This window comes from Nilaparvata lugens, chromosome 3, assembly GCF_014356525.2.
Source record: "Nilaparvata lugens isolate BPH chromosome 3, ASM1435652v1, whole genome shotgun sequence".
In the NCBI taxonomy this organism is placed as follows: Eukaryota; Metazoa; Arthropoda; class Insecta; order Hemiptera; family Delphacidae; genus Nilaparvata; species Nilaparvata lugens.
The window spans coordinates 30,665,699-30,690,039 of NC_052506.1; the positions used below are offsets into that span (position 1 = coordinate 30,665,699).

At 36.3% G+C, this 24,341-nt stretch overlaps 1 protein-coding gene across 1 annotated transcript; it reads right to left on the reverse strand.

Moving 5' to 3' along the window:
- Positions 1-5,656: 5,656 nt before the first annotated feature.
- LOC111064337 (rRNA 2'-O-methyltransferase fibrillarin) lies at positions 5,657-22,635 on the reverse strand. Its single transcript, XM_022352055.2, has 6 exons — positions 22,479-22,635; positions 20,907-21,131; positions 19,985-20,130; positions 9,607-9,777; positions 8,504-8,749; positions 5,657-7,464 (listed from the first exon to the last, which is right to left on the reverse strand). Exons 1-6 carry the CDS (start codon positions 22,489-22,491, stop codon positions 7,291-7,293), a joined length of 975 nt encoding a protein of 324 aa, XP_022207747.1. The 5' UTR covers positions 22,492-22,635; the 3' UTR covers positions 5,657-7,290.
- Positions 22,636-24,341: the final 1,706 nt, after the last annotated feature.

Consider the following 24,341-nt stretch of genomic DNA (forward strand, 5'->3'; position numbering starts at 1 on the left):
ATGAATGAATGTGAGCATCCCTGCTGTCTTGAATAACTTTTTATAGATATTATTTTGAATCCTTTTTATAACAATATTTACAAAGTGGAAATAGCTTTCATAATACATGGTTCGATTAAGATGATGTGACAATGACTTGACAAACTCTTCTTCCATATAGGTAATTGAATATTTCTCAACATTATAAACTTAGCATTTACAAACATCAACATTATTGTATCTGAGATGGTTAAAAATGTATTATTTCAATATATGGCTTGGAAGGAAACATTAATACCTATTAATTTATAATTGTCAACCAAAACATAATTAATATATCAAGATAAAAATGAAATTGGAAATACAAAAAGTGTTTTATATTAATAGATAGCACTGTATCAAATTATTTGTTTACATTGATCCAAATATGTACGGTGATAAGTTGTTACTCATTTATTGACAAGAAAAATCAAAATGAACTTTCCATTATAAAAAATATACATAAGTCAAGGCCTTATTAATAGCGAAGTTTGTTCTTTGTTGGAACAATCGAAATAGCATTCCCTTCGAGATCTCTACACTGCATTGGCAAACCACTACCGTTGGTTTTCAGGGAGAAGGGATTCAGGATTACCAATCCATCCTGTAGTCATCTTGAGAATCTAATGTCATACTAATGTATCTTCTCTATAAGTTATCATACTAATGTATTCCTATCAGTGTTCGAGTGTTGAGGGATGACAGTTCGGATTTTGGCAAAGTTATAACCGCTTCCGCTGGATAGGTCTCAGTAATTTCTATAAGTAGACAAAGGTCAGCGTCAGTTTCGAGACACAGACCAAGTCATTTTCCAAATCGCCAAGATCTAGAACTGCAGCGGTTGTTTGAAAGCCGCAGCCACGACAATAAACAATTGCATAGATTGATTGCACATGTCGATGAGATTGCGCGACTAAGAACAGCTCCTCCTCCTCCACCCCCCCCCCCCCCCGTTGGTAAACGGTCCTAGAGCCTACTACGAGTTTTCAGAGATGCTACAATCATGAAATCTCTATGATAAAATTATTACAAAAATATCACATCGCATTTTCTAGAAAAAATTATAAACGGAAATTCAAGGATTATTTCAACAGACTCGTTAGGTATATCCAATTCTTGACTTGCATACTCCTCAATTCTGCAGTTTGTTCATTTTTTAAAGAAATCCAGCCTGATAGATTTACATCTTCAGGGCAATGACACCGAAATTCTCTTTTCAAAACATCACCCTTATTCATTTCTATATACGATTTCTGTTGTTTTAATGAGTGGATGTGAGACCTAATAATAACGGAATCATTTGAACTGGAAGGCACCATAATTGGAGTTGCATAATCGATTGAAACTATCTTTCCTCGTATACAACACATACACACCTGACACTTTATGTTGAAATTGAGTATATATGTACACACACATGTAAGTGCGCACACTTGACGTCGAAATTCTATGTGAATGTATCCCATTCAAATACTGTCTTTCGTTTCACAATAAATTCACACACATAAATTATTTGGATGTGCTATAACAATACTTGAATGGCTTATCCATACTACTACAGACTGTAATAGTATGTTGTTAGTTCGTTAAAACTATTTATCCTTCAAGAAGGACAATGTTTGAATGTTAATGTATTTGTATTAGATAAAAAAAATTTGCAGTGATAATTTATTGTAGTTTTAAGAGTATAAGTGTTCAACAAGAATCAATAAAAAGGCTGAGGACAGGAAGGGCTGCGGGAGAGGATGGGATTGTGCCAGAGCTAATAAAATGGGGAGGAGATCTCTTGATAGAGAAGATGACAAGTTTGATCAACTTGATATGGCATCAAGAAAGAGTTCCCAGTCAATGGACCAAGAATATTATCATCCCTATCCACAAGAAGGGCCCCACCACAGACTGTGAAAATTATAGAGCGGTTTGCCTCTCTCAAGTGAGCATGAAAGTATACACGGGTATTCTGGAGAAACGTTTGCGCAAAGTTGTAGAGCAAGAGATGGAGGAGGAACAGGCAGCGTTTAGGCCGGGTAGACAGGCCCAGGAGCATGTGTCATCGCTGAGGAATATATGCTCAAAATTTTTAGAGAGGGGAAAGCCTGTCTATTTAGCTTTCTTAGACCTGAAGGCTGCTTTTGACTCAGTTCCACGACAGGTGATATGGGAAGCCTTAAAAAGAAAGAGAGTACCTGAAAAGCTGATCAAGGCCATCATTAGTGTCAATGTAGGAATGAGAGCGAAAGTGCGAATATGTGGAGGAATGTCCCATGAATTTGGTATGGAGATGGGGGTAAAACAGGGTGACAGTCTGAGTCCCCTACTCTTCATATTAGTGATGGATGAGATCCATAAGGTGTGCAAGAGAAGGACCCAGAATATGATGGTAGGGTATTGGAACATGCGACCGATTGGGGCAAGAGCTCTCCTATATGCGGACGATATAGTGCTGATTGCTGATACTCAGCAGAAACTCCAACAATCAGTGACAGAATGGGCTGAGGAGCTGAAACGAAGAGGAATGATTATGAATGTGAGTAAAAGTAAGGTGATGGTGGTTTCAAGAGGAGGGAGAGAGAATATTCAAATTATGGTGAGTGAAGAACTGCTCGAACAGGTAGGGAAGTACGAATACCTTGGTACAATGTTTACTGAGGACGGAAAAATAGATCTGGAAGTGATGAATAGGGTGAGAAAGGGATCTACGGCCTACTATGCAATCAAGGATTGCATTTTTGGGAAAAGAGAGATAGAAAAAAGAATTAAAAATCACGTCTATCGATCAGTAATTGAACCCATCATGTTGTACGGGAGTGAAAGCTGGCCCATTAAATCATGCCATGAGAATAAAATCAGGACGGTGGAAATGAAGTGTCACAGGAAATCAGTAGGAAAGACCAGGAGAGATAGGATTCGAAACACCAGGATAAGAGAGGAAGTTGGCATGAGAGATGTGAGCGAGAGGATAGAAATGAGGCAGCTTGGATGGTTTGGGCATATACAGCGGATGGGGGATGATAGAAAGGCCAAACAGTATGTAAATGTCAGAGTACAGGGCAAAAGAACAGTGGGCCGTCCAAGGTATTCGTACGAGGACAGAATAGAGGAAATAGGGAGGAGAAGGGGAAAGAGTGTTCCAGAGATGAGGAGACTGGCGGCGGATCGACGGGAGTGGAGAAGATGGGTCGAGGCTACCCCAACGCTTTGACGGCATGCGGGGAAGAGACAGAGAAGAAGAAGAAGTGTTCAACACGACGTAGTTTCATGTGAAATGTCTTCTCTTAAGAAATGTAACTCTCGAAAAGCTAGGTATTTTAACTGTAAATTCAAGAACCCATCATTTTGAACAATACATTTTCATATTGGAATTTATTTATAAATCGAATATTTGTGTTGGAGTTGTACAGTTTCATGCTTTCGATGAATGTTGCTGGATACTAACAGTCTAGTGAACTTACTGATTGGTATATCATAAATCTTGATATGCTTACATAATTAGTAGAAATTATGTACGAAGTCGACCTTTTTAAAATGAAAGTGAGTATCATATCATCAGTTCTACGAAATTAATGAGTGAAGTTTTTTTTAGTTACAAATAAGCATTTAATAATATAATTTAACATAATAATTATTGTTGTAGGAACCTCATTTATTGATGTACGTTTTTTAGGAATATTTTAACACTTGTAAAGTTCATTACAATTTTTCAGAACTATGACATCTTTTTCATGTTCAAATTTATTTCACGTTAAAATAATAATAATTAGAGATCATTAGATTTAAATTGAATAGTTTATAAATGATTTAATTCTTCAAAATATGCAAATGGTTAATGCCAATTTAACCAAATGAATTTATTGAATTATAAATTATAAAAAACATATCTAATTTCACAAAATTGAGAGGAAACATTATTTATTGTAACTATAACGGGTAGTTGATGTAGATAAAAAGCGATTGTCAGTATTTACTCGCTGATTCCCTCAGCAGATTCACAGATAAGAACTGTAGGACAATGTGTGTGTGTATATATATTTATATAATTATTATAACATGGAACAAATCTTATTGGATAACTGATTCTTGTATGTAATGGATTACAGATTCAGACAATTCATTCTCATATCAAATTTACATACATATCTCAAAAGACATATTTAAAAGAAATTGTCATGATAATGGACATGAGTTACACATTGAAAATGTTGTCCCTAATCAAAAAATTACTGATTGCAGCTTTACTGCATTACAGTTTACAGTGGTTGTGTTCCCAGAGAGTGGCACAAATGAAAACTAGATTATTGAGTAGTTGGGAACAAACCACCAGTTTCAATCTTGACCATTTTATTAGACGCAAAACAATTGAGTTTATCTCTGATTAGCATATCCGACAATTGGTAAAACTTATTACTCTAAGATAATAATTATGTAAATGTTATTTTAGAACGCCGTCTTTAGTATGTTATTCAAAACTGTATTATATTGTATGAGGCGCCCAGTTCAAAACGATGCTGAATATTATTGAGAAAAGGTTGTACATTAAATTGGAGATTTGCCAGTTTCTGTGTTTGATTATTAACTGCCTTAGAAAAATATCCAATCACTGATCACCCTCTTAGCATAAAATTTCTCGCCTTCAAAACCATTGACAACTTGCAATTTAAGATTTGTGTAGATTGCAGAATATGACCAGAGATAAAAGATATCATAAGATGTCTCATGGTATAGGGTGTATCTGCTCCATATTTCACTGTTAACTCAAGCCGATAGTCCTAGTAGTTCTTTATTGTGAAGCTATGTGAGGTTTCCTGTTATTTAATCATGAATCAATGTTTGGAACAGACGGCATTTTGGAACAAACATTTTGGTTGTTCGATCGTTCGATATATCTACCTTCTTTAGAATATCAAGGAAAGGTCTTTGCCTGAAAGAATTTTTGGAATCCTATTGGCCAACGATTTGATGGCTACTGGAAAGTTGCAAGTTTAAAAATAGAGCCAAAATCTAGTTCCGCATTCACACGTTGGCCCAATGCGTGCTTATGACGACCAGCGCCAGAGTGTGAATAGGTGGTTTGCCAGCGCTGGCCTTCATTGGCTATCGCTTCCATTTATATCGAGTGAAGGCCAGCACTGTTCTTCGCTGGCTACCGCAGGCCTTGATAAAGCACTGGTCACATTGCAGGGTGGATGGCAGGACCAACGCGGCCATCGACTGGGCCAACGTGTGGATTAGACAAAAAACTATCAACACTGAGAAAAGCATTGAACGAGTTTACACTGCTTAATACTGTAAGATATCCCCAGAAAGACTGTTGTCAATAGATAGCACGGATCATACCAATACCCATACAATAAGAACCCATACTATAAACGTGACCAAACTCACGGTCTCTAATTATCATGGGTATATTAGGAGTCTTAATGGTGTGTGTAACCCATCCATACCAAATAAACCCAACTCACCTTCCAATGAATGTAAACCCAGCTCAAAATCCATATGCTTATGTAACGAGCAAAATGCGACACACGAGTTTGGGCGTGTTTATTCGGTCCATATGGTACGGGCCTAAGTTGTTTTATCAGCTTTTCATCAAACTGACATTCAACTTGGATAAATTGGTGAAGGAGCATGAAATCTCATATGAAAGTATAAAATAAATTTATTGTTGGAATCATAACAAAGGCTCTATATGATACAAATTATTTGAAAACAATTATACCTGTAAATCTTGCTAAGGAATAAGTTATAGTTCCTAACTTTACTAATGTAGTCTACAACCAAGTTTCATAGTGGATGAAATCTTAATTGAAAATGTTTATACCATAATACTCTTCTCTTGTTATATTAAAAAAATGCACTATCATCAGCAATGCAACAACCACATCAAAAACATGAATAAACAAAGACCTGCAACCCACAGACAATAGACGATTGTTTTCAACATTAGTGACAGTTGTGCCCACAAAAATGCGTCATGACACTTGCGCGCGCACACCGAAAACCAGTTGTCACTAAAGCAGAAGAGTAATAGCTTGTGAATTCCATTCAGGTTTTATAAAACACTCAACCCTTAATTCAATGCATACCATGGAGATGGATTGGCATATGGTTAAAATTAACATGTACAATTCTACAGGCCAATTATTCTGATAAAATAGCTGATGATGTCATAGCAACGGAGTTCAAAAGTATTATTCGATGCCACAATGCAATGGTATTGTCACAGTATACATACAGTATGGAAACTTTGATAGTACCCTGGCGCAAAAATCCGCCATCTTGTTAGGAAGCGCCGCATTGTAATAGTATTGATGAGAGGTTCGGATCACTTTAATTATCCGGATCAATTGATCTCGTTCACTGCCATGAGCCAATCAGAAGACCAGGATTGGAACTTCCTAAGGTCACGTGACGTGTCTAGTATTTGCGACAGGTAAAAAACATTGGTTGGATAGGCGTTTGATTGACAGTTGTTTTCATTCTGTACCTATTCTGTGGTATTGTGTTCAGTAAAATGTAGAATCCAAAAGGCAGTTTTATCAGAAGTATGAATTTCTTATGTAATAATAACTAGGCTATTCTATACAATCTTCAAGAGTTGAAGAGTTGGATTCTATATTATAGAACTGATGAATATAAGTATGAAGCCTCTAAATATGAAGCATCACGGGTAAATTATCTACCATGCATATGTAATAATCGGTCAACTTATTAATTTTTTTATGAGGGTACCCCACATAGGCTCTAGGCTTGTGTGTGGGTGATGAGTCTGATGATAATGAGAGATGAGTGAACCTACAGTTTTAGGTAGGTTCCGTACCACTTCATTTTATTGTTGCATTGCTGAACATCGGCATGATTTAGAGAACAAGTTCAAGCACTTCAAAATAAACTAAATAGAGAAACGAATCAATGCTAAAATAAGTCTACTAAAATGACATAGAACTCCAGTTATCCAAAGAATCTTCTAATGATTGGTTGCATCTACAAAGATCAACATTAGCTAATCATATTGAGCAATACACCGATCTGAGATTAAAATTTATCACACTTGGTACGACTTGGTCTTGAAATTAAAAACTTATCATGAGACTGGTTGAACGGAACATATTATGATACGTAAAAAATCAATGAAATATAATTCTCCTTATCCTAAAAGCGAAATACAGGCCTAAAATTAAGAAATAATAGTCAAGAGTCCAACAGATAACTTGCAATGATAAGAATATCTGACAGTAAAACAATAATGGTTAACCTATTTAATAACTATAACTATTATTCGCCCTTATTTTTTGCAGGAGGCCTGTAAATACCAACAACAACGGCATGGTCTCTCTCATATGGTTCTAAAGTTAGCTGTTCTTGAGGTTTCAGCCTCTCTGCTTGTAATTTTTTCACTTCACCGGCGAAAACAGCTTCTGGTTGGGCAGTGGAATCAATGCAATTAGCCTGCAGACAGAACATACTACATTAGGGACCGTAAAAAACGTACCATAGATTTTTGTGTTGTTTTCATAAAGCCTGGGAATCAAATTCGAAATGAGAACCCATCAAAACCTCGAGTTGAACTATAGGTGAACAAAAGCAAAATACATTCTGGGATTCAACAATAATTCTTCAACAAGTCTTCCCCTAGACTATGTTCATAATCATAAAAATCAAATTCCATAAAATACAATTCATAATGAAATTACTGAGATAATTCAATAACATTCGTAATTTAAATGTTATAATTATGAGAACACTACAAAGAAACATCCATTAGAGTTCTTGCTGCCCATAACAATAAACATTACTAGGCAAAACTATCCTTGCAAAAATGTGCATACCTTGGAAATTATTCTCGCCTCATATCATAAAATTATCATTTTTTATTATTTCCCATCAAATTGTTTTGTACGAGTACTTTTAAGAATATATTTGCATCAAAAAGCAAGTAACTAGAAGCATAGGAAGAATCGCACCAAGTACGACACTACTAGCCTAATTAATGTTATTACATTGAAGAAAAAGGTTGTTCTGGTAAGTTACAAGGAAAAGTACATGGGAATGGGTTTACGAATGAGCCAGAAGAAGAAATATGCAAAAGGCTTGGTACATCAAATATTGGGCGAAAATTCCTCAGTCTCTGATATGGAGAGACTACACCACTTGTGGACAAATAGGCATGTATATTCTGTTGTATGGCCAGCAGCCTTGGGACCTAGTATCCCCGGAGAATGACTTGAAATTTAAGAACAATTCAATAAAATTAATAACAATGTATCAGCAACTAAAAATCTAAGAACACCTTATTAAAAAAGTTGAATAAAGGGTACTTGGATTTTTCATTTCCTGTTGAATAAGAGCAGCCCTCACCAACAAGTTAATAATAATTGCCTTTTTTCGTTGGGGCTACTCTTAAATATAAATAAAAATAGAAAAAAAGGAAATTTTAAAAAGGGTACATGGATTTATATTTTTATTCATGTTAGTAATGTATGATTACCTTGATGGAGATGACGAAGTGGCCACCATTCTTGAGGTAGTGCTGGGCGTTGATGGCGACAATCCTGGCCTGGTCAGGCTGCGCGACATCGGCGAACACAGTGTCCACCATTCCGACCAGCATCCTGTACTTGTGCGGGTGGCGCGCGTCTTCGATTATCGGAATTATGTTCGTCCTTTTCTTCGCAACGTTCAACATATCTCGTCCCGATCGATGTGAGAACTCAACCGCATACACCAATCCTTCCTTAAATAGTGATAATAATATTATTATTGAATAATAATATTCGTATTGCTTTTATTGTTAGGAATACAACAACAGAAGTTCCACTTCGCCTGAGTATATAATTTGAGCCGTCAATGGCTCTCACGACTATTATAAATCAACCCAGACTATAACTGTTAATCGTTAAATGAGAGTATTGCTCAAAGAATAGAACTAGATTAAACAGCTATTATTGCAAATGACTTGAGTTTCAAATCATCTTCTCGTGCAGAGACCCTGCATTTTAGTTGGTCTACTTGAACAGCCTCACGCCGTCCAAGCGTTCAGAACCTCTACGTTGACAACAATTAGTGTCCCGAAACGCCTACTCCCCATATTGCCCACTGCAATATCTCAATATGAAATGCAATGTCTTAATATTGTGAACTAAATAATGCCCAATAATTCACCATTCAAACCTCTCTCACTAGTTTGGGGTTGAGAAAAGTGAATTAAGACAAGAGTTGTGGTCTCATTTTTTTCAAGATACTTGATAGATCATTAGACAATTATTTTTTACTATAGTGAATCAAGAAAAAAAATTGTCATTGTACTTTTTATTCCAACTATATATCAAGTTGTTCATTTTGTATTATTGGATACAGGAACATCATAAATCATGAATTGATGGGAATTATTCTGAGCATGTCATCAGAAGTGAGAAGTTGAATTAAATAAGAATAATAATAGGTTGTTTTCATTATTCAAGCCAAAATCACAGTCTCATTCCAATAAACCTATGCCAACTTCACCCCATCAAAATAAATACGGTAATAACTAGCAACTCGGATAAGCCTTAAATTGTTCTATTCAGAGTACTGTATTGGCCTACTACTTACAGGTCCTACAATATCGGAGACATGAGAGACAGTGGTCCCGGAAGCAGCTCCCAGATACAACACTTTGCTGCCAGGAGGCATGTGGATCTGATCGACACCTCCCAAAATGGCCGCAGCCAGCTTTGATCTGAATGGATTCCAGACTCTGTACTCAATCTTGTTCTCTCCTTCCTGTAACACAAGTGTTTCACTACATCTAATAGCAGATCAATAGAATCTACATCTAGTTTCCTTTGTTAATATACCGGGTGATTACAAATGAAATAGACAGTTTGAATAGCTTGTAGAGAATTTATTATTTAAAAGTTTAGATCATTACTTACATGATTACATAGAAGAATTCTTGAAGTTTTTATTGAAAATTTACAGATGTTCAATGTGTGCACCATTTGCAACACGACAGATATCAACACGGTAGTCAAATTCTGACCACACACGACTAAGCATCTCACGGTTAACTGTAGCAAGAGCATTTGTGATTCGTTGTCTAAGATCATCGATATCAACAGGAAGCGGTGGTACGAAAACTCTGTCTTTTACATAGCCCCACAAGAAAAAGTCGCAGGGCGTTAGGTCCGGACTACGAGGTGGCCACGGCTGAAACACAACGTTTTCCTCACTTGCACGGCCGATCCATCGTCTAGGAAGATGTTCATCCAGATACCCTCTGACGTCTGAGTACCAGTGAGGCCGAGCTCCATCTTGTACAAAAATGAAGTTACAACTATCTTCATGGAGTTGAGGCATTAACCATTCGGTTAACATGTCCAGATAAATTCTTCCGGCAACTGATGGTTCTTGGAAGAAGAAAGGCCCGTAAACCTTTTCACAAGATAAAGCGCAAAACACGTTCACTTTAGGAGAATCGCGTATGCTGTACAGTCTCTCTTGGGTTTTCTGTTCCCCATACTCGTACATTATGTCTGTTAACTTTTCCACTAATGTGAAAAGTGCATTAATCACTGAAAATTAGGCGATTAAACAATGTGTCGTCATTTTCAAGACAATGTTGCATCTCTTGACAAAAATTTTTACGTACAACTTTATCATTGTCATTTAAACTTTGTACTAACTGCAATTTATAAGGTGTCATTTTCAAACGTTTCCGCGGAATTTTCCACACAGTAGGTTGAGGAATTTGCAATTCTAAACTCGCTGATCTAGTCGATTTTCCTGGACTTCGTACAAAAACATCACGAACACTATCAATTTTTTCTTCTGTAGCAGAAGGTCTTCCAGTACTCTTCTTCTTACACACACATCCACTGCTTTCAAAACGTTCATACCAGTCATAAATTGATTGCCTTGTTGGTGGTGGTTTACCGTATTTTGTTCTGAAATGACGCTGCACAACAGTAACAGAGTTTGTTTTGGCTAATTCAAGAACACAATAAGCTTTCTCCACTTGAGTAGCGGCCATATTGCTAAACTAAACAGGCTGTTGTAACACGGAGCAGCCAACAATAGCCAGCAACAGTTCTACCAACATAAACTTTAAGAAATTCCCTACAAACCTATATCACTTACTATGTTGAAATAAACCAGTTCAATTTTGTACAGGCTATTGAAGTTGTCTATTTCATTTGTAATCACCCGGTATTATGAACGTTTCTCACTCAATTTCAGCAACATTTACATCCGTCCAACGTCTTACGTTACAAGAATCAAGATTTAAAAATGAATTCATCCATAATTAGACACTGAAATTGCAATTGCTTCTCCCATTGTTTTGAACATAAAATATGTATGATAAATTGAACATAAAATATATATATATATATATATATATATTATATATATATATATATATATATATATATATATATATATATGGTATATATATATATATATATATATATATATATATATATATATTATATATATATATATAACATTGAATCTAATAGCCAATAAAATGGCAGCTTTCAATTAATATGGTTCATATAATAATAAGACTGATAGTTAATCATCTGAATATTGATGGAGCACAATAATCTCTACATAAAAGCTCTTGTATTAGATTACAGAGCTGAAATTGAGCAATTATAAACCCATAGGAATCGGGTAAGAATCTTCGGGAAAGGCAAAACTCTAGACACATTGAACCATCCTCTGATTTCGCACCCTTTCATGAAAAATACATCAACAGAATAACTCATTTATACTTCACATACATGTCAGGTTCCATATGAAGAAATTAATAGATAAAACCATCTCTTGATATGTTAAATGATTGAATGTTGAAGTGAATCTTTTTTATTCGAAGTGGGATCCCAGACCATTCATTTAAGCTGGTATTAAAATCGTATATTCAAGGTTCCATTGATTAACTGAATTCTCGGTCCCATGAAAATGTTTATGAATACATATAGGGTGATTATAAAAGGACTTTAGAACTTTAAAAGCCCATAAATATTTATTGAAATTGTAAACTCTAAGGTTCAACTTTAAGAAATTAATATTGATTTTAAATTGGTAATCAATAATTTTGATGTAAAGTGGACTGTATTGAATAAAAAAGAAACAAGTGATATCTCTACAGAAACAAGTACATGCAATGAATACATAAAAGAACAACTCACCGAAAATCTGCAGAGTACCTAATGTAATATTTATATTATTGAGCTTACAACTCCCAGGTAAGGTATTCAGGTGTCCCCGAGGTAGGAGATGAATCAAGGATGGTGAAAAGGCAAGCTTAATTGTCATCTACTGTTGGTAAATTCGGCTTCCATCATATAACGTTGCACATATATTTCTGACGAGATATTTACAATGTCTTTAAAGACTATAGATCGGTGAACTTTCCAATCGAAAAATAATAGTTTAAAACTTTCAACTAAAGGGAGTTTGGCAAACACTCTTCCAAACGTAGGTTTATGGTGTACGATTTAACATTAACGAAAAAATAATAATTTGAAGAACGATTTTCTTCTGGGAATGATCGACGAAAATTACCAATTCCCGACTCGAGGCAAGCTATTTCAAAGCGAGACTGAACTGAAAGAAAAAACCTACCGGCTAGTGAGCGCGACGCACTCAAGTGAAAGAAATACGAACTGAACGAGGAGCGCGCGTCCAATTCAAAAACGAAAAATGAAAACTAGAGCTGGCTCCAACATCCCCCCCCGGCTGAAAAGCTATTTTCAGACAAGGCTAGAGAACAAAGAAACGAAAAAACAATGAATAAACGACGAAAGAAATAAAAATAAAACAAAACGAGAATAAAACAAAAATGCAAAAGGAAAATTATTGAATAGGCAACGGATACAACATTGTAGCCGGCCTTTTGAAGCGACCATTGGCGCACCGCACCATAGCCACTCGAACGACACCGTCAGCACGGGAAATACTTCCTCAATCACCCCCAGAGGCCATTTCAACGGTGCGACATTTGGTTGATCCACTAGGACGATTGTACCAACCGTGAGAGGGGTGGAATCCTTACACCATTTCACACGGGTTTGTAATTCATGTAAGTATTCTTTGCGCCAACGACTCCAGAAAGACTGAACCATTTGATTGACTAATTCAAACCGATCCAATCGATTCATTGGACGATCTTCCACATTTAACATAGGAAGGTACTTAAGAGGTGTCAAAGTGAGAAAATGAGCCGGTGTGAGGGCGAGGGGTTCACTCGGATCCGCGCTCATTTGACATAACGGGCGTGAGTTAAGTACAGCCTCAATTTGAACTAAGACAGTGTTCAATTCTTCGTAAGTCAACAACTGGTTACCAATAACTCGAAACAGGTGTGACTTTACTGATTTTATATTCGCCTCCCAAAGACCGCCGAAGTGAGGTGAACCTGGCGGGATGAAATTCCACTCAATGCTATGATCAGCAAGTTCATTCTGGAGCAGGTTTTGATATTCCTTGGAGTTCAGCATCCGTGACAATTTTATTAGCTCATCATAGGCGCCGACGAAGTTGGTACCATTATCGGAATACATGACCTTACAAGGACCTCGTCGAGCAAGGAAACGGCGAAAAGCTGATAAGAACATTTGGGTCGATAAGTCCGAAACTAATTCAATGTGAACGGCTTTAGTTGCCATACAGACAAAAAGACAAATGTACGATTTAAATATGAAAGGATTCCGACGCCTGGCCATGGTGATTCGAATGGGTCCACCATAATCAACTCCACATTGGACGAATGGTTTAGACGACAGAGTTCTACAGGCTGGCAGATTGCCCATTTTCGGCGGTGTAAGAGTGGGACGATAGTGAAAACACTTGTTACATTTTCGTACATGACTCCTTATAAGGACACGGGCTGATAAAATCCAATATTTTTGTCTCAAAATAGACGCCAATAAATGAGGTCCAGCGTGACAGTGCTTTTCATGAAAATAATCAATCAAAAGCGTGACCAATGGATCATTTTTCGGTAATATAATCGGATGACAGCTGTCATAATTCAACTCAGAATTTTGTAAACGTCCACCCACACGAATAATATCATGATCAAGAAAGGGTGACAGTTGTTGAAGATGAGAAGTACATTCTTTCCCAGCTTTCAATTCCAGTAATTCTTTCGAAAAATGAATTTTTTGTACGACTTTACACAAATGTTTTTCTGCCAAATCGAAATCTAATTCATGAGGTTTAGGCAATAGACGAAGTACTTTCAATATTAACACCATGATACGCAATAGACGTTGGTAGTTGGAACAACGAGCAATTAAAAGATGAATCGAATTAATAGATGAATTTTCCGACTGTACTACAGTGACAATTGAGTGAACCTTGACCTCAGGTAGACACTCTATAGGTTCCAGATCGACCTTGACGGGCCAATCACTCTCTTCTAACATTAGCCAAGAGGGGCCAGACCACCACAAATCATGATTAATTATTTCAGAAGGGGATAAACCTCTCGAAATGGGATCAGCTGGGTTTGAATTTCCTGCCACGTGTAACCAGTCGTTGATAGGACAGTCTTGAATTTTCGTAACTCGATTAGCGACGAAAGATTGCCATCTAGATGGACAGCCCCTGATCCAATGTAAGACAACAGTAGAATCCGATAATGCAACAACGCGAGTCACGTGACAACGAAGGCTCAAAACAGAGACAACAACCTGTATTAATTCAGCGAGCAAGAGCGCCGCGCATAATTCAAGCCTAGGTATGCATAAAGTCTTAGATGGCGCGACTTTGATTTAGCGCACAACAATGTGATAGTTGCAGGTTGCATATCCATTTGAGATTTTATGTAGATCACTCCACCATAACCTAAAGTCGATGCATCACAGAAACCAATGACAGTAATTTTCGAATCATTCATCACTCCTAAATGACGTGGTATGAAGAGATTGGACAATAAAGGGAACTCCTTCTGACATGTCTCCCATTGAAGCGCAATAGAGGGAGGTACTGAATCGTCCCAATCAAGACCAGCATTCCATAATTGTTTAATTAAACATTTAAGAAACAAAGTTAGGGGTGACAAGAGTCCCAAAGGATCGAAAATGCGTGCTACTACCGATAAAATGTGACGTTTGGTAGGAACAGACTGATTAGGATTCACTGAAAAACAAAACGAATCACTACCAGGTTGCCATTTCAAACCTAGGACAGCCAACAAATTTCCCATCTCGAAATCTTTAGACAAGGCCGATTTTTCATCTTCCGAGAAATCATTCATCAATTCAGGTGAATTGGAACTCCATTTAGTAAGTTCGAATCCGCCTCTCTCGAACAATTCTTTAGCCTGACTACAAAGACGATTTGCTTCACCTAAAGAAGACACACTTGTCACCAAATCATCCATAAACATGTCACTCGGAATACGAGCTTTAGCGTCAGGGAAATTTTCACCTTCTTCTTGAACAAGTTGATGGACAGTTCTGAGAGCTAGAAACGGTGACTCACTCAGACCAAATACGACAGTTTTTAATTCAAAAATTTGTATGGGATCATTGGACGAAAATCTCCATAACAAACGCTGAAATTTGCGACACGATTCATCGACAAGAATCTGTCTATACATCTGCTTTATATCAGCAGTTACAGCGATAGAAAATAACCGAAAATTGACTAACAGAACGAAAATATCCGTTTGCAACTTGGGGCCGATATGAAGTATATCATTCAATGATACTCCAGAAGTAGTTTTCGCGCCTGCGTCAAAGACAATACGCAAAGGCGTTGATTGACTCTGAGTTTTGATTACAGCATGATGAGGTATAAAATAACCACTTTTATCACTCTGATTTTTTATCAATTCCATGTGTCCTTGTTTGAGATAATCCAAGAGGACATCGTGATACACTAAACGCATGTTTGGATCACGTGCCAGTCGTTTCTCCAAACTGATGAGTCGACGTTCTGACATAGCATAAGAATCACCAAGACAATCAGGGGATTTTGAAAACGATAATGAGACAACGAATCTACCCGAATTTTCACGACGAACGGACGATGCAAAATCCTTCTCGCATTCTAACTCATCAGCAGTGAGTTGTTTTCCTACATCTGGAACGCTTTCCACTTCCCAAAATTTTCGAACTAACTTATCCAACGGTGATGTTAGACAAGTCATCAAACACGTTGAATTTTCTGAAGATTGAGTTAAAATAGGGGCTCTACCCATCAAAATATAACCGAAAACACTTTCCAAGGCCATCAAATAATTCGAATCAATTTCCACACGACCATTTCGGAAAATATGGGGCACTAATTCAGCTCCTATAATAGCGTCAATTTCGCTGGGAATGTGATAACTTTCATCAGCAAGTCGAAGACCAAACAAATTTGATAATTTAGAATTATCAATTTTACTAGTGGGAAGCTGTTCCATGATTTTTTCGACAACTAATGGTTCAATGGAAAATTTAACACTAGAATCGAGTCGAGATTGAAGCGTGACAAAAGTACGACCAAAAACTGATTGCGAATTTCCGCCAAAACCATTCACAATTAATTGGAAAGGAGAAATCGATAGTTGCAATTTACGACAAAGTTTACGAGTAATGAAATGACTTTGACTAGCTGAATCAACTAAAACTCTTATTTTGTGCAATCTACCTCTCTTATCAGGTACCTCGACTTGAGCAGTTGATAGTAGAACACTATACGGTGCCGACTTCGAATCGATAGAACAACAGGTAATAGTATTATTTTCTACCTTTTTCGCATCCGAATTTGATGACGAATTTGAAGCATTTCCGAAATGTAAAAGCGAATTATGCTTCTGACTACATTCCTCGCAGTTGGAAGAAGTACAATCTTTACTACGATGGGCTGGCGAGAAACATTTCAAACAGCAACCCTTCTCCTTAACAAAACGAAAACGGTCCCAAGGTGATAACTGACGAAAAAGACGACAATTGATCAATTTATGATTTGTCATCGAACATTTCAGACATTCTGATATTTTTACCGGTGATTTGGTCACTTGCGAATTCGATTGAACAACCAACACTTTGGATTTTGGTATTGGTTTCACTACTGGCTTGCATTGTTTAGACGATTCGTCATGCGGTAACGATTTAATCTGCCTTTCGATGAATGAAACAAAATCAGTATATGTGGGATCATCCTTAGTATGAACTGAAGCTTCAAATGCCTTTCGAGAAACAGGATCTAAAATTTTCAACGCTTGGAACAGAAATATTGCATCAGATACATCTTCACCTCGTAGGCGTTTTAAAGCAGTAATTGAACCACAGAACTGATCGACTATAGAAACTAAACCTGCACGAGACTCAGATTTTAGACAATTGAATTCGAAAATTTGTTTCAAGTACACATTTGAGAGTGAGCGGGGGTCATTGAACCGCTTAATTAATGCATCCCAAATAATTTCATAATTATTAGCAATAGGTGGTAGATGACGTGAAATATTAGCCGCTTCTCCAGATAGTTTGGACACCAGATATTGGACCTTTTGTTGATTTGGAATCGATTTGTTGTCATTTAAACATTTCGTAGAATACCGCCCATTTTGATTGATCTCCGTCGAACACAGGAATTTCAATTTTCGGTAAAATATTAGACGAATCCTTATTGGAAGATACAGGTTGAGCCGGGGTAGAAACACTAGGTACAACCTGACTGCGTTTTTTCAATTCACTAGCAATTGCTTCCATATGTTCGAACATTTCCATATGTGAACTACTAAATTTGGGTACAAATTCCGGGTCTTTTTCCATTTCAAGCTCCTGTATTTCCATTTCAACAGCTTCATAATCCTGAACAGTTTTAAGAGTGGAACTATAGAGAATTAGAAATTGTTTAGCACTAGCTTCTTCTTTTAAAGCCTTTTTCGACAATCGAAAGTACGTTGAATACGATAGAAATATTGCTCAAGTTTAGCTCGTTTGAGCTTTAACTTCTTTTCACTCATGATTGGATATTGGAAAGGTCTTAATGATTTTCATTTACTAATTTTCGAATAAAATTACGAATGCAACAATGAACGATTTTCATTGATGATTCAAGCAAGCAAAATGATAATGTTAGTACAAATTGAACAGAGAAAGCTCAATAGACGAAGCAAGCTAAGCGATAACGTTATCAGCATTGCAAAGTAACGGTTCCGATCGGACAATAGAGATAAGAGTGAACCAACTTGATCGGCTCAATTCATAATGTACAAACAGGTTTGAACCCTAGCATGCACAAACGATTTACAATAAAATTGGATAAGTGCTTGCCAAATATTTGAATAAAAAATAGCCAATAAAATCTGGCCTGGTGGACCAGTGTAACTCTAAGGTTCAACTTTAAGAAATTTATATTGATTTTAAATTGGTAATCAATAATTTTGATGTAAAGTGGACTGTATTGAATAGAAAAGAAACAAGTGATATCTCTACAGAAACAAGTACATGCAATGAATATATAAAAGAACAACTCACCGAAAATCTGCAGAGTACCTAATGTAATATTTATATTATTGAGCTTACAACTCCCAGGTAAGGTATTCAGGTGTCCCCGAGGTAGGAGATGAATCAAGGATGGTGAAAAGGCAAGCTTAATTGTCATCTACTGTTGGTAAATTCGGCTTCCATCATATAACGTTGCACATATATTTCTGACGAGATATTTACAATGTCTTTAAAGACTATAGATCGGTGAACTTTCCAATCGAAAAATAATAGTTTAAAACTTTCAACTAAAGGGAGTTTGGCAAACACTCTTCCAAACGTAGGTTTATGGTGTACGATTTAACATTAACGAAAAAATAATAATTTGAAGAACGATTTTCTTCTGGGAATGATCGACGAAAATTACCAATTCCCGACTCGAGGCAAGCTATTTCAAAGCGAGACTGAACTGAAAGAAAAAACCTACCGGCAAGTGAGCGCGACGCACTCAAGTGAAAGAAATACGAACTGAACGAGGAGCGCGCGTCCAATTCAAAAACGAAAAATGAAAACTAGAGCTGGCTCCAACAGAAATAACTTAAACAGAATTGAGAAAGGTGTCATTTTTGTTACAAAACACTTCAAGTTTATGGTGTGAGAGTTATTTTGGTTCGATGTGACATCCATTGGATGCAACGTACATCCCAACGATAATCGATTTCTTGCCACACTCGTACCGCGTGCGAACTGATTGTTATCCGATTTCGGAGATGATTAAGATTGTCTGGTAGAGGCGGAACTTAAACCTTAATGAAACCCCACAGGAAGAAATCCATCTGTGATAAATCCGGTGAGCCATGCGATTGGCCCTGCACAGCCAATCCAGCGAAGTTGAAAGCAATTCAATCCCGAAAATCCCGAACTTCTCCGTGGAAATATGCTGTTGCACCGATGGAGTTCTTCCTGTGGGGTTCATTAAGGGTAAAGTTTATGTTACGTCTCTACCAGACAATCTAAATGACCTCCGAAATCGGATAGCAATCAGATCGCTGCGGTTGCACAAGTTACGCCTGATATGCTGGTACTAGTTTGGCAAAAAATCGATTATCGATCTAATCAGTGGGATGTATGTAGCATCCAACGGCTGTCACATTGAACCAAAAAAACACACCTAAACTTGAAGTATTTTGTAACAAAATGACACCAATTCTGTAATTTTGTAAAATTCTCAATTCTGTAATTTCAATAAATATTCAAGAGCTTTCGAAGTGGTAAAGTCCTATTATTATCACCCTGTATTTAAACACAGGTACGATGAACAAGGATCATTAATGACAATACAGTAATATCAGGTATGACATATGACAAAGACACTAACTCCCAAATTGTAGGATCTATCGTCTGAAAACATTCTTAGTGCTGTACTCCATCATAGGCAATTCACATTTAATACGATATGGATCGTATCGGAACAAACGTTTTAAATTTATCACAAGAATATAGACAAAATGCAATGCAGTTTAGATATGAAGAATAGTAATAAGATTGATAATCACCTCGACACTTATCCTTTTTTCACCATAGACAGCTTCTCCGGGCACCATGTTCAATGTAACCAGAGCATCCTCTTTACCTCTGGCGATGAACACGCCAGGATGACGATGAGGCTCAATTACAACGTTGCTACCTCCCTTCATTCCACCTACAAAGTAAGTTATGAGTTATTTATTGGCCTTTTCAAATTCATAACTTTCTAATATAATATATTTGAACCTGATCAAATTCACATCACCAGCCGATTGCAATTCCGATTCTGCACAAAAGTCATTAATTAGATAATTCTCAAGATACATCGAGAGCGGTCTGATGAGGACATAGATCACTTCTATACGTACACAAGCGCAAAATTCATGTTATTGTTGGCGCTTCTTTCGATTATAAGCCTAACAGTAGTAAGTAATGTAAACACTGGTAGCAGGTCTCTCAGTGAGGATGATGACGTATGCATCGCTCATTCACATAATATACAGTATGGACTTTCAACAAAATCTTGCAAAAAACACCATTTTTAAATACCTGACATCTACACCCAATGAATACTTTGAAAGTATTATGATAGACAGTATAAATTTTTAATAATAATTTCTAAATCTAGTAAAATTTAGTAATAACATCTATTAAGAATTGAGAATTTGTCTTTTCAAGTGTAAATTTTCATTTTGAAAAGTAATAGTAGCTACCAAGATTTTTATTTGAACAGTAGTATGACTTTGGAAAGGGGCCGTTTTGGATATAGCCTAAGCATGTTGTGCCTTCTCAGATAAGTGTAATAATGATTAGGTACATGACTGAATAAATATTTTCAATCGTCTCTACAGTACTTCCTTCTCTATTTGTCGCTCAAGTTTGATTCCTCAAGCTGAACTATCAAGCACTGTGAACAAGTTAAAATTTGTAGAAAAACGCATTCAGGTGTACCTCTTCCACCGCCTCCTCCACGTCCACCCCTTCCGCCACCTCCTCTGCCACCACCGCGACCACCAAAGCCTCCTCTGCCACCCCCGCTGGGTCGGCCGCCCCCGCCACTGAACCGACCTCCGCCGCCTCCACGACCCCCGAAGCCTCCTCTGTCGCCTCCACCGCGGCCTCCACCTCCCCGGCCTCCTCCAAATCCTCTACCACCGCCTCCTCTAGGGGAAAATCCTGTAAACAGACAGTACAATAATAAATATAACGATTGTACAATAATAAATATCAAAATAAATGAAATAAACTCACCAAAAGAATTGTGAACTATGTATCATCACTTGAAGAGAATGGATGAAGAACAAAGACACAACTTAATTGGGATAGAATTGGAATGGAAAAAGAGGGTGCGGTCAGTATACGATCATTGTTTTTCCTAAACGATAATACTGGGAACAGAGATAGTTTGAAATAGAAAAAGATTTCAAATGAAAATAAAAATATTGGAAGTGGAACCAAAGACAAAAGTGCCAGGAGTGGGAACTAAATGAAGCGAATTTCAAGTGGACAAAGAGGGTTTCTCAGAGTAAATCTTCAGAAAACATCAAAGTTCAAACCTGCACAGAACATTTTTATGAGTTTATATTGCTCATATTTGAGCTACAATTTTTTCATTCAATTAATATAATAATCCATTTGGGAAAATAAGGATTGGTCTATAATACCATGCTTAATTTTTCACTAATACACTTATTTTAAATTTTTGCATTAACTTTACGAAAATACAAATTAATATTCAGTAATGGGTTTGAGCTTACAAAACTTATCACGCTGCCTTCGCACAATAATCTGTTGTGACATACACTTGCCAAAAACTTTTCATTTCAAGAGATTGTAGTTTTATTGAAATTATCAAAAGAGGTCTTCCAGACTCAACATTACCAGATATGTTACAAGTTTGACTCATCACCAGTTGATGGTTAAATTGCAATGATTCATCTTATTGACTAGCTAGCTATTTATCAACATAATGTATAGGCCTATTATTAATTTTGCTTAATAGAACTCTTATAGAACATACATTCACATATTATTCAACTTTAACTGTAATACTGGATTAGAAGTTTAGAACTATGAGTAAGTAGGTACGTCTAAAATAAAAATATTTAAAAAACTTCACAAAAATAACCAAAAAATTGCATTCAGAATATCTATAAAAGCTTACAATTGTGTAAAACATATTTTCTGAGAAAACCATAACTTAAAATTCCTTGTATGGATAAAATCTTCAATAACACTTGGACTCTTATAGGCCTACCATCCGCCGGCGACCGTCAACATTTGATATGCACCGTGGCCAAGGGTTAACAAAAGGCTCAACTTTCTGACAGATAATTTGCTTAGTTTAAGATGAGATAAGAATCAGTAATGGCAAAATTTTAGCTGATTTTAAATGTATGATTAATGACTCAACTTAAATTGATTCAAAGCAAACAAACATTTTTAGGTTACATTGATCACGTTGAAGGAATATTCTAATACATTATTGCAAATTTATCAATGTAGGTAGGAATGAAATATTACCTGGTCTGCCCATGATGACTCAAATACCTCCCTAAATCTTAAATTCTATAACAGTAAATTATTGAACATAAAACAATAACAAGAGGAGCTTAAACACAAAACTAGCGTGGTTTGTGGTTTGGCTAGTTTCGTCGTTTCTTGGTTATGATTTCTGTTTCTGTTGTCTACTTGTCTTTCCGATTTCCGATCTATAAATACACATGAGGCTTTCAGCTTCCGGTTGTAATTTTAAAAAAATAAACTTTACGGATTTGCATTTAGTGATTGAAAAAATATTGAAAAATGGAATTATCATTTTTCAAACTTAAACTTGGATATATCATATGACAAATTCTATAATATGAAATTAACATGAAACTTTAAGACCTATTCTTAGTGTATCCTGTCTGGATGAAATACAATGGCAGATGTGATGTTTCAAATGTGAGTCTACGTCGCAAGAGTTGACCAAACATGAATGTTCTCTGAATAACACATGAATATGTGAAATTGTGTAATAATAATATTTTAATAATTGATCATTATTGTCAATAATGATCGAATGGATTCATTCTTCAATGATATATTAATCAATTTCCATATTAGAATAAAAACTATTTTCATGATGATCATAATTATTACTATTGGGGAACAGGGGAACAGGAGAAACGCCGACAGCGCGCTTGTGGTGAAGATGTGTAATCGTCATAGGAAACAAAGGCTGATCGGCTATTATTTGAATGTAAAAATACCTCACTTGCAATGCACTTATTTTAAAAATTATTCGACTGGGAAGGAAATGGAAAATACCTTGAAATTCAAAGAGGATTGAGTGATACTAGTTGCAATAAAGAATATTTTAATACTGCATTTAATAAATCATGATATTCATTGATTTCCTGGATGAAGTGCGGACTTCTTTAGGCTTTAGTGTTGAAAGGATTGAGTGAATAATTCTGTTATTTTTATTACTTAGATACTTGTTGATTGACATAGCAATATTGCCAAAATTTCTTATGGAGGGTTATAATGAGATTACATAATTTTCTATTTTAGAATGATGTTCTATCATTATTACCATACATTGTTTCAGACATCCTAACCTAGAACAGGTTATCCTGTTTTAATGTTTTTCGTTAGACCGTATTTATTGAATCACATATTGATTTTATATTTCTATATAGGCTACTGTAAGCACGGTACATTATATATATATATATATATATATATATATCATATAGACAGCAATAAATTTCATATATTGATCAAATGTCTGGTTGAGGTAGAGTATATATATATATATATATATAGGCTACTGTACTCACTCACAAGCGTAAAGGTTATTACAGGAGTGCTGCGGTGGAGACCTTTGGCATAGAGGGTGCAAAATCGTCATGTATCATAGTTTTTGGGCACAGCCATGGTGATCCGGTAAAGTTTGACAGACAACGTGTTCTGTACAAAGCTCAGGCTAGAGCTACTAGTGGACTGTAATTTACTATTCAAATAATCAAATACAAACAAGGAGCAAAATTTAATCTTCAATTTGAGCCAGGTTATGGTACAGTTAAACTCTGCATTAATGAACAATAAAAAGAGCAAAAACTCACCAGATTTAATCCAATTTTGTCTACTTGCCCTTCGAAGCCTTTATTAGGTGTTTTGGTCAGATTCGAGGTGGGAAGAAATCTGGGAAAAAGATAGGTTTTCGCTTCCAGGCTGTTTTTCCGTGTTCAACTTGCAGGTTCTGTATTGTATTTGAACAAAGCTCAAACTGGATTCTTTATAAATTCAAATCTGATTCAAATTAATTCAATTTAACACTATTTACGCTGTTATATTCAATTCACACACACTATACTCAAACAATTATCTACAAGAATT

Excerpts from the sequence above, each read along its gene's own strand:
- LOC111064337 (XM_022352055.2), bottom strand. Across the intron at positions 20,131-20,906 it reads TGGAGGAGGCGGTGGAAGAG|GTGGAATGAAGGGAGGTAGC; the intron begins GTACACCTGAAT and ends CTTACTTTGTAG. Across the intron at positions 8,750-9,606 it reads TCTCCGATATTGTAGGACCT|GAAGGATTGGTGTATGCGGT; the intron begins GTAAGTAGTAGG and ends TCACTATTTAAG.